This window comes from Aptenodytes forsteri, unplaced genomic scaffold (genome assembly GCF_000699145.1).
Source record: "Aptenodytes forsteri isolate BGI_AS27 unplaced genomic scaffold, ASM69914v1 Scaffold82, whole genome shotgun sequence".
NCBI classification, from domain to species: domain Eukaryota; kingdom Metazoa; phylum Chordata; class Aves; order Sphenisciformes; family Spheniscidae; genus Aptenodytes; species Aptenodytes forsteri.
In genome coordinates, this window is record NW_008795490.1 from 93,301 (window position 1) to 104,256 (window position 10,956).

The window sequence follows — 10,956 nt, forward strand, 5'->3', positions numbered from 1 at the left end:
ATCCCCCAGCCTGTATTGATACCAGGGGTTGCCCCAACCCAAGTGCAGGACCTTGCACTTGGCCTTGTTGAACCTCATGAGTTTCACACGGGCCCACTTCTCCAGCTTGTCCAGGTCCCTCTGGATGGCATCCCGTCCCTCTGGCGTGTCAACCGCACCACTCTCAGCTTGGTCATCTGCAAAGTTGCTGAGGGTGCACTCGATCCCACTGTCTATGTCATTGATGATTGATGATCTTGATTGACCTTTGAAGAAATTATCACTCAAAAGAAATTAGGCACCTAAGATTTTCATTTTACCAGTCACTTCCATTGAAAGCATTTCCTTGCCTGACATGCCTATATCCCAGATACAGTGAAAATAAGATGAATGTTCAGAGTTCATATCAGCTTTGAGAAATGAGGAAAATTTTAGTCATTGTAGGAATTGATATGTCAGCAATGGATCAGGATCCCTGTGAAGTTTCTGAGTAATCAAAACATTTCTTTTACATAAAACATTGGACTTCGCATCTGATTCCATCCTCAATTAAAGTTGAAGTCATTTATGTTGCCCTTGGTTAAATGAAGGTCAGAAAAAATTGTTACCAGGAACTAAGTAGCTTTCTGAAGGTGTGCAAACACCACAGAATTGAAAGAGCACATTAATAAACTATACAAAATAGTTCTTCCTTACAGTGAGACTTTATAGGTAACCTTATTACAGTAATATTCAGGTAGGCATGGAAGTTTTAGAGTAATATTAGCTTATTACCATTTATAGATTCAAATTAGACAAATTAGTGGCCTGACCTCCAATGGAAAACTGTCGAAGTGCAGCAAAGGTAGAAATTAATGTCAGCTGCTTTCTCTGGAGGTGAATTGTATTCACCTTTTATGAAACTAAAAATGTTGAACCATTTTTGAGAAATAGCTGGGACTCTGATTTATGAAAGTAAAATTAGTATCTTATGCTATGAAATAGACATTTACCTGAAATATGTAATTTATACTAAGATTATTTTCCTACATGTATTTTTATTTTATTTTCTCCCTAGGAACCTGTATGTTTTCCACAAGCCACATACATATGCTTATAACTATCAGAAGACCGATTTTAAGTTATATGACTTTGTTTTTTGACAAAGTCAAAACACATTGAGTTTTTATGTGCTTTTTAAAATTTTTGTCAAAGTCTTACATAATTAGATAATCCATATATCCTAAATGACATTGGTAGATTACATAGAACTGCTATTACTGAAAAAATAATAATGCCTTAAGATTACTATAGTCAATACAAAGATAATGTTTGCTAGCAAATATCCAGAAGTATTTCACTGTGTTTAAGACAAGAAAAAAGTGTTATGGAATGCTGTTGCACAATAATAAAAAAACTGAGTATGTAAATCATGAAAGTTGGTAGTGAGAGTATATATTACAGTGAATCAGATCTCCATTCTCTCTTTATCTTGATTTAAATCTACCTTATAACAATTTAGAGACTAAATTAAATTTAATGACAATTCAGCTGCAGAATCTGCCTTTCAATTTTCCTTCATCTGCACCTGTCACCTAAAACCCAAATCAGGAGTCTGTATAGTGTAGCCCTCCATTTTCTATTTACATGCTAAGTCCTTTAGCAATTTACAAGCTTCTGTTGCAGTGATTAGAAATACCCCTTAGTTGCACTGAAATGACAGTATTTCTTTAAACCTGCCATTAGTTCATATTAACAGAAGGTTGTTCAACATGCTTGAACATCCTGTTCCAGCTCTAGTTATATACTGTAACTGAAGTGTAATTGTAGAGTACTGAAATGTAAACTTCAGGCGCAAACTTTATGTAAAATCCTGTACTGAGAAGGTTAACTATATGGATTATGCTTCATAATTGTAGTATACCTGCAATTTCACACCTCTCCATATTTGTAATCACATCACAAGAAATTTTCCCAATCACTGCACGATATACTTTCATGAGCCACAATCAGTATCAAGACTATGTAAGCCTGTGTGCTATTGTGCCGAAAAACTAACCCTTTGCTGTAAAACCATTCTATTTTTTTTACATTGATACAGATGAAGAGTTTACACTATTAGGTAAATTCTGTATCAGACTTATAAAAGAACACTTTTATATTATGGCATGAAGATAATAGTAGTGGTATTCCAGGATCAAATACAAAAAATGTATTGATATGACTCTGGAGAATGTAGGAAGATGTATTAAAACAGATCTGAAGCAAAGAAGCTCATTCACCTTCAGATTTTGAAGAATTTCTAGGAACAGTAGAATCATTCTATAGTTTGTAATGGTGGCATAGGAATTATGTATTAGAATTGAGAGTGAAAAATGCTGCCTCCATATATTTTTGTAGAAAAAACCATAATGAGGCAGAATCAGTCATGTGTTACAAATTGAGTGTTTATTTCTTTCAAGCTAACTGTAATTAATTAGAATCAGAAAGTTGCAGCACAAAACAAAATTTTTGGTCTTCCATTGAATGTTGTTTAGCAAGTAGAACTACTAAATTGAGGTACATATGAAGAATATCATAGTAGAACTACAATTGAGGTACATATGAAGAATATCATATAAAAGTAGATACATTCTCATCCAAGAAATTTTCTGTTTCCTTTTATCTCTTAACATTATGGTTTATACATGCAGCATGAGGCTCTGGCCTTAAATGACACGCCTGAAATTTGGAAGAAGTAGTGACAGTTAATTACTTACTTCCCATACCATATCTAGGGTCACAATATCCGAAATCTTAGTCATACTTTGTATAAGCCCAGGCAGACAGCATTCAATGAAAATGAAAGATGAACAAATGTCTGTTTTTCTGTGCAGTCTACTGATGACCAAGTCTTCTATTATTTACTTGTGGACAGTCTGATGCCAATTGAAATCCTGGTTAGCTTTTCTGCATTAGTATGCTGGGATGATACTGGAGGTAAGGCCAACACAGAAAAGTGCATGTTAATGTTGTATTTTCCCATACTTGAATATGTCTGTGCTGTTGTGTTTGGCTGTGGTGTATTTTGGCACAGTTTGAGAGTTTAGCATTAAATAGCCAATTTGATTCTAGGAAATACACTAATATTCAAGTAATACTTTCTTGCTATTTAATAGTGATGATGAATATTTTCTTGAAAGGATCCCTCCCTTTACTCTTTATTACGATTTCCTGCAAGCTTTTCATCAATGTATTTCTGGTATGGATTTCCTTGTGTTTCTTAGGGTTTTTTTTCCTACAAGTTCCATTCTTGCAAGCTACTTTATGCCTTAGCTGATCAAAATGCAGTAAAATCAGCAATATGACCAAAGTTTATTTTTGAAGTGATTTTTAAACTCGTGCACTGTAAGCTCTTAAGTATATTTACAGCTGGCTTATTTCAAGATCCAAGAGCTTGGATGGTTTAAATAAAAATCACTTGTATTTTATGGAAGTCATAGAATGGCATTCAGAAAAGCTAATGCATGTTATGACAATCAGCGTAAGTTAATCAGACATTTAAACATTGGATATGGACATAATTTTAGTGAATCTAGATTAGAGTAGATAGAACCAAATGAAAGCTTAAAAAACCCAAACTGACCATCCCATTAAAATAATTAAACTATAATATAAATATAAGCTTTATTTGGCTGTTTTCTTCCTTTGCATGTGGACAGAATGGATTTTTATGGAGTTTTAGAGCAGCCTTAAGCGACTTGGAAGATGTCTGATTTACACATCCTCCTAAAACATTCTTTTAACGATTATTTTCTTGTAAATAGTACAAATAAGCCATATTCTGTACCACCTATGCATTTTAAATGACTGGCTCTTTTCTCTGAATTATCAAAGCCTAAATGAAGACTTCAATGACTGTGAAGTAGATACCGATTCTGTACAAGTGTATTTGTCTTCATTTTACTGTTATTCCCCCCCCAATTGTGGGTTTTTTTTTCTTTCTTCTTCTAGGTACTAAACGAGAATGTTCTAGTATTTCAAAGGGTGTGCTGGTGGTTGAACACTTCTCTTGGAAATGTGTGACTCCTGGAGAACTTGTGTTAAAGATGCATACATCTGCAACCAAAGCTAGTGTGTTAAATCTTCCTGTTGGGTATGTACGAGGCTTCATTTCTGTCCTAACACGTTAGTCTTAAGGCTTGAGATGATCTTTTACTTTACACAGTAACTAAGAGTTTATTTCCTAAAACATAAGGTTTTGGAATATCAAACTGGTTTAATAGCCAGGATTTGGCAAGACTGCAAAATTGCTATGAATTTAAAATAATTACCAAAGCCTTTATAAAGACTTTGAATTCTTTACTCTTATTTAAGAGCATTTAGTAAGAAAAATCACACTGACTTTCTAAAAAATAAACTAGAATACAAATTCCTACTTAAAAGTGTTTCTAACTAGAATGATTTTGAGATGTTTACTGGAGTACCAACAAAAATTAAAGAATTAGGACTTTTAGTGGAATTGTAAAAGAATGATGATACCACAGGATGTTTCAGAGCTTTTCTTGAAACAGGATTTATGAAACATGACAGGAGAAATTCTGAGGTTATCCATATCTTACTTCACATTTACATAGTGCTTAATATGATTTATTTCTCTTTGCATGTAGCTCTAGATATTCAGTGTAGAGCAATTTATTTATTGTTTCAATAAATAGATAGATAAAATGCAGGAGCCTTTGATATTTGTCAGTTTCTGAAAAAACTTCCAGTGAAACAAGGAAGGTGACATCTTCATATGTTGCCATAAGCATAAAGTTGCTGACTAATTCATTGAGGCCTTCTACTTTTCCAAAAACAGAGAATCACCAGTTTAATCTCAAAGAGTTGAGACAAAATGTATTTTAAAAAAATCAAGTAAGGTTTAAAATAAATAGGCATAGAAAGAAAATACCACAATATTAGCACATTGATATCAAATCAAAGATCTTTAATAGTGCCCTCTATTGGTTTTGATTCAGACTAAAAATGGAAAAGTTCTTGTTGTGTTTATAGGTTAGCTCTGCCAACACATTCTTAGTGTAGTTTCCAAAAGTTGCATATCTCTGTCCTGTAGGGAAGCCAAAAACGTACATCTTTTTGCATCTGCAAATTTCAAAACTACCAGAGATATAGGCAGCTCAAATTGATAAGCTTCTCACCTTTGATTCTCTCTACTTCAGGCAGAGCCAGCAGGCTTTCAGGAAGCTTTAATTTACAGCAGGTGTGGGAGACAAATGGGCTTATTGACTGCTCCTCCATTTCATTCCAAATGAGAAATGACTTGCTAAGCCAGGAAGGCACTTTTTTCCCTCTGTCCGTTGGTGGCCAGGGGGCATTTCAAATTTCACTCACAAGAAGATGCAATTAAAAAAGTGTGAGTGTATGTGGCGGGGGTAACTCTCCTTTCTTACTCTCACTGCCGGATCTCTGGTTAACACTTTGAAGCTGTGGCCTGGATTAACTTCTCCAGCTAAATGCTAGTCTGACAATGATATAAGACTGTGAAGCTTCACCATTTGATATCAGCAAGCTCCTCAAGTATTTCAGTGGGACTACAGGACATTGTTAACTGGGGAGAAAAGCATGAATCCCCTGTGTGTGTAATTATAGTTAGGAATGGTTTCTTTTATGATTGGAATCTGTAATAGGATACGATCAGGCAAACAAGAATGAGCTGAGATGAGTGTATCCCAATAAGACATAATGAATTTCTGTTGTTTGCCACCTTAGGAGGTTACGGTTGAGTGGTTTGGCCCACAGTTGCTCCATAAAATGGTCACTCTGTAGTGTTCATCTAGCCTGACATGATTGTGTGTTAATTTTTTCTGGTTTTGTCAATGCATACATGGAAATTATGATCTAAGTAATGTATGACCAGAACACTTGACTTCTTCTCTAGGCTTTCTAGAGCAAACATGTCTTTAAGTGTAGCTAACTATAATCCTGACTAAAACACTTTGGGTTTGTATCCATCTGAAATAGTGAAACTACCTATTTTGCTAAAGAAAACCAAAATAAAACCTAAACAAATAAAATAAAAATAAAATAATAGTGACTTCTCTCATTTCACCTACTACCTATGTTTGGAGGTTCTTGAGAAGGAAGGAGATATAAATGCCAGATTTGAAGAGCCAGTACATCTAGGAATGGATTTCATTTTTGCCAAATGTATGAAAGGAAAAGCTTAAGAATTGCTGTGATTTAAAAAAAGAAAAAGTGTTTTTGGGATTTTTTTTTTTTCTTGAATGCAGGCGACACATATTGCTCTTCACAGTAAGTTCTCCCATAGGGCACCATATTCATCTGTGTAGCATGGTGCCATGTGTCTTTGGAGAAGAGGATACTGTGATGCCAGGTCTTGAAAAGGTATGCATAACCAGAACTAGTAAAGCATTGTGATAAAGATGTTTCTGACTATTACTTAGTTTTAAAGTGAAGTATTGTTGGATCTTCATTTACAGTTATTATATTTAATGGTATAATATTATTTTCAATATGAAACTAAGTACATAAAAGAAATGTGTTTTACAAAACAGTAGGCACTGAGATGGGTATTGCAATAATTGTCTTATATAAATATGTAAGTAAGCATTGGGTAGTATTGTGGTTTACATAGAACAGCAGCGTAAAATGGAATGTTAAAAATACTGTTGAAATATATATGTCAGAGGTAGTATATAAGCTCTCTTTCTGAGGCGTGTGATAGAAGTGATAAAATACATGTACAGATATTAATTAATATTCAAAAATACCTGCCTAGTAAAATAAACTGTCACATCAGTGAAGTTTGTTTTGTCCCATGAGATCACATATTACTCACTGGGTCCCAGAGAAGCTTTTATACCTAAAACGAACAATTGATTCAAACAACTTTTCACAGCTGAGATAAGAGGCCCAGGGGAGTAATTACTGCAGCTTTTGTTCTTTGTTGCCTACAATCCAGACAGATATCACTGCCATCCATATTTTCAAGATTTCTTTGGCAAGTAATAGGCCCAAATATTTGTCATGGGTGCTGGGGGGAGGGAGTATAGCTTCTAGAGCACAGTTGTGCCAAAATATTTTGAAAGGCGAGTGTAAAAGCAAATTTATATAGCAGTGTAGATTCAGGGTCCTAATAATAGGACGTTAAAGCAGCTTATGCAAATTTATTATATTTATTGTGGCAAAGAAGTTTAAATATAAAAAGTTGGGCCATTAAAAATGTCTTGTAGCTGTACTATCCCCTTGACTTCAGATTGTGGATGAAAAGCTATTCCTCATGAAGATGATAAAGCAGAATTATATCCTGGGGTCTTCTCTGCACTTTTTTTGAAGACAGCAATTTCTCTGCAGAGTGTCATTTGCAGGAAAGCATCCACATTCTTGCACAGAAATCCTGATGAAGATTAATGATGCTTTAGGCAGCACGTATTTGGACGTTGTTTTCAGTGGGATACAAATACTCATCTGTCCTTCTATAATAGAAGAGATGCTGTGCATTTCAGCTAACAAGAGTCTTATTATCACTGCAGTAGAAAGTCTCTATGTGAATCTTATTTTTGATTAAATATTCTAGAACTAATGATACAGGAAAAATAAAATCCTTACCAAATATATGTTATGCTGCCTGTTATAGTGTTGTAACGTTTTTATTTCAATAGCTAAAATCAGTGAAAATGTTGTATGCTTTTGAATACCAGAGACCTAATTGATTTTAGAGTTTATAAAATTAATAACAGTTACTTGACTTAGGAAAAGTTTTGTACTTCAGCACAGAAAAAAATGTTTGTATGCTGTCACAGCCTAGAAAGAAAACAAAAGAAAATCTTAGAGCAATCTTTCTAACAATGGTTGTTTTTCTTCTCTCTCTCCAGGAGAGCTACCGGTTTATTGAACAGGCTACAGCTATCCTGAAAGCTGTTGGAAATGTGATAAATAATTTCAGCGGTGAGCCTGAACTTTCTAAAGCCTTGAAGGAGTTGGAACTAACTCACTGTCCTCCTGGCCTCCACGGTACTGGAATGGCTGAAGAACACTTCAAGGTGAATAAACAATTTTAATAAACACGTATCTAAAGGCTACAAAAGCTGGATAACAACTTAACATTGTTGTTACCCTCTTCAAACCAGTGACTATGCTTTTAAAAAGGACCTCCTGAGTGCTCCAAATGTGGCATTCGTTATTAAGTGTAAGCCCAAATGACATAACTTGTAACTGTGTACTGTAATTATCTTCTTTTAATATGAAGAAATTTTAATATGCACAGAGTAGCACATTCTAAATTTGAGTCTCTAATTTTGTCAGTTTAGTTTAGCACACTTTGGGGCAAAAAGCATCAGCTTATTTTTCTTTATGACTTAATTTTGGATTTAAAAGACACTACCTGAAATGCAGAAAAGCCAGACTGATTTCTTTCTGTGCCTAATGTTGATGGTACAAGAAAACATTATTACAGCTTATATTACCGAAGACAGTAATGAGTTTTTTTCACTCACAGTATTTCTGAGTTGTTTTTCTTTGTTTTTTGAAACTGCAACATTCTTGTTCAACTTTTCTGCTCTGTGTGTGTGATAAATTAAAGGGTCTTTAGATACGTGATGAAAATGTTACACTTTTCTGTAGATCTCTATACTGTAGCTTTTCAATATTATAAAATGATTGCAGCAAAAAAGTTGTGTAAAAGATATGCCAATTTTTATGTATATGCAAATGTTGATAATACTGCTATCTATAACTTTATTTTTCTGCAGTCAGTACTTTATATATTCCAGATTCACTTACTTTCTTCAAAGTACTAGAAAGCTCATGCAGTTTAGACTGTGTATTTTAAAAGACAGAATAGAAGAAAGGGATTAATATTTTTATAGTCACTGATATTAAAAAATAGAACATCTAAGCCAGTGCTTTTATACGTGGGCTTGACACCAGGCTCAAATTCAGCAAAACAACAGAATTAAGAAAGAACGATTCCAGGTGCACCACTCATGAAAGAGGTAATGTTCATGCCAAGTCCAACAGAAGAAATCCATTTGACCTTGCTGGAATGGAAAATACACATTTTAAATGTATATGCTCATATGAAATATGTGTAAAACTTAGGGACCTTAAGAAAAATTCAGTAGGCATGAACATACATATCTATATCTCTTCCTCTCTCCCCCTCTAAGAAGACCAGTGTAGAGTTATAAAGGAATAAAAAACCAGAAATGAGATAAATGAGAGGCACTGAGCCAACGCTGATTTAAGAATGAAAATATGGAAATTATCTATCTTTAATGCAGTGAAAAATTATTCTGAACATAAGAATGTAGTAAAGGAGCTTCTTTCTTCACCAGTCTTAAATCTTTCAAAATAAAGGAAGTGTTTATTACTATTAAAATACATAATTTAGGATAAAATGTTTCCAGAAAGCAGAAAAATCTGAAAATAAGGACAATGAAAAAGAAAAATTATGTCTTTTCCAATAAGTTATTACTATGTTCTTCAATTCAAATTATGAAACAAGCTCTGAAAAACACACTCTAAAATTTCCATCTATTGGAAGAAGGAAAAAGAGACTGGATTTCTGCTTTTTAAAGAGCATCCATATGTTGAGAATAAAAATAGAGCCATCAGTTTAGTCATATAAGTAGGACACCAAATCTTCCCCTCTGGCCCATCATTATATTCCTACTTTTCCTTGTGGTGCCACCTCCTAGTTCAGTAAGCCACCTCCTAGTTCAGTAAGCATGCCTGTTCAGTTATTGGTCTCTGTTCTAAAACCTCTAATAAGAATGCCAGTTGTCATGTCATGATGGTGATTATAAAGTGTTCTTCTGTCCTCTGGCATGAGACCCTCAACTCACTTCACGTAAACTACTAAGATATTTTTGGGTGATAAAAACTTATGCTGTAGAATCAGTCTTGTATTTAATAAGCCAGGCATGAAACAGGTTTTCTCTTGATTGTTGGCTTTAAGCATTGTAGTCCTACAGTTGGGACTAGTTTTCAGATACCGTATTTGTTAGAGGAAGTTAAAGACTTCATTTTTACATGAAAAAAGAAAAGAGCTAAACAGTTTTTGAAACAATAATGAGAATCAATAAAAATCAGCTTTTAAAAATGAATCATTCTTTGAATGCTTTTCCTCTTTTTGATTTTAGGTTTTCAATAGTGCATTTTGGTATTTGATCAAAGATGTATTAGGCAAGAAGGCACCTTACAGCTATAAATTTGCCTTCAGGTCCTTCACTTTGGATTTTAAAGACACTGAGGATGACACTGTGTCTTCAGGTACTGTACTGGTATTGCTAATCGCTTCAAATATATCTGCCTATTCTTATTTTGAAGGAAGCCAACTCTTCACTAATCTTGTGTTTTCTTGCCTAAGTAAGCATGGTTCATTTCTTATGAGATGCGTAAGCCTTCTACTGTTGACAGCATGTCTGAGACTCATCTCAGAATAGAAATGATCCTTTTCTTTGTTCCAGAAAGTCTGTTCATGTGTTGTTAATTTATAAAATTTATAAAATTGTCCTTTGTCTTCCTTGACTTGCATTTGTCAATATCGACAAGCATTAACAAGCATCTACAGATGCTTTTTTACCTGATGTACTGCAGATCATGGCTCTCGTTCAAATTACCAGCTGAAAAGACCTTAAATGCATACATTGTTCATGAAATAAGAGTGAAGGAAGACTCAAGTTAGTACCTTCATTGAAAGTTCAACTATTTCTTGGTGATGGGTTGTTTTTCTTTTTGTTTGTTTGGGGGTGTGTTTTGGTTTTTGTTTGTTTGCTAGCTTGCTTGCTTGTTTTTTAAGCCTTTTATTTTGAAAATTTATCGTATTGGCTGGCTAGTCATAGAATCATAGAATCATTAAGGTTGGAAAAGAACTCTAAGATCATCGAGTCCAACCATCAACCCAACACCACCATGCCCACTAAACCATGTCCCTAAGCGCCACATCTGCATGTCTTTTAAATACCTCCAGGGATAGTGACTCAACCACTTCCC

At 34.4% G+C, this 10,956-nt stretch overlaps 1 protein-coding gene across 1 annotated transcript in view; it reads left to right on the forward strand.

Moving 5' to 3' along the window:
- The window catches only part of ADGB (androglobin), a 149,397-nt gene that overhangs the window by 78,695 nt on the left and 59,746 nt on the right, over positions 1-10,956 (forward strand). The window contains 6 exon segments of the mRNA XM_009281545.1: positions 1,037-1,112; positions 2,835-2,937; positions 3,952-4,093; positions 6,231-6,345; positions 7,836-8,003; positions 10,104-10,233. Of these exon segments, the coding sequence (XP_009279820.1) occupies positions 1,037-1,112; positions 2,835-2,937; positions 3,952-4,093; positions 6,231-6,345; positions 7,836-8,003; positions 10,104-10,233 (734 nt within the window).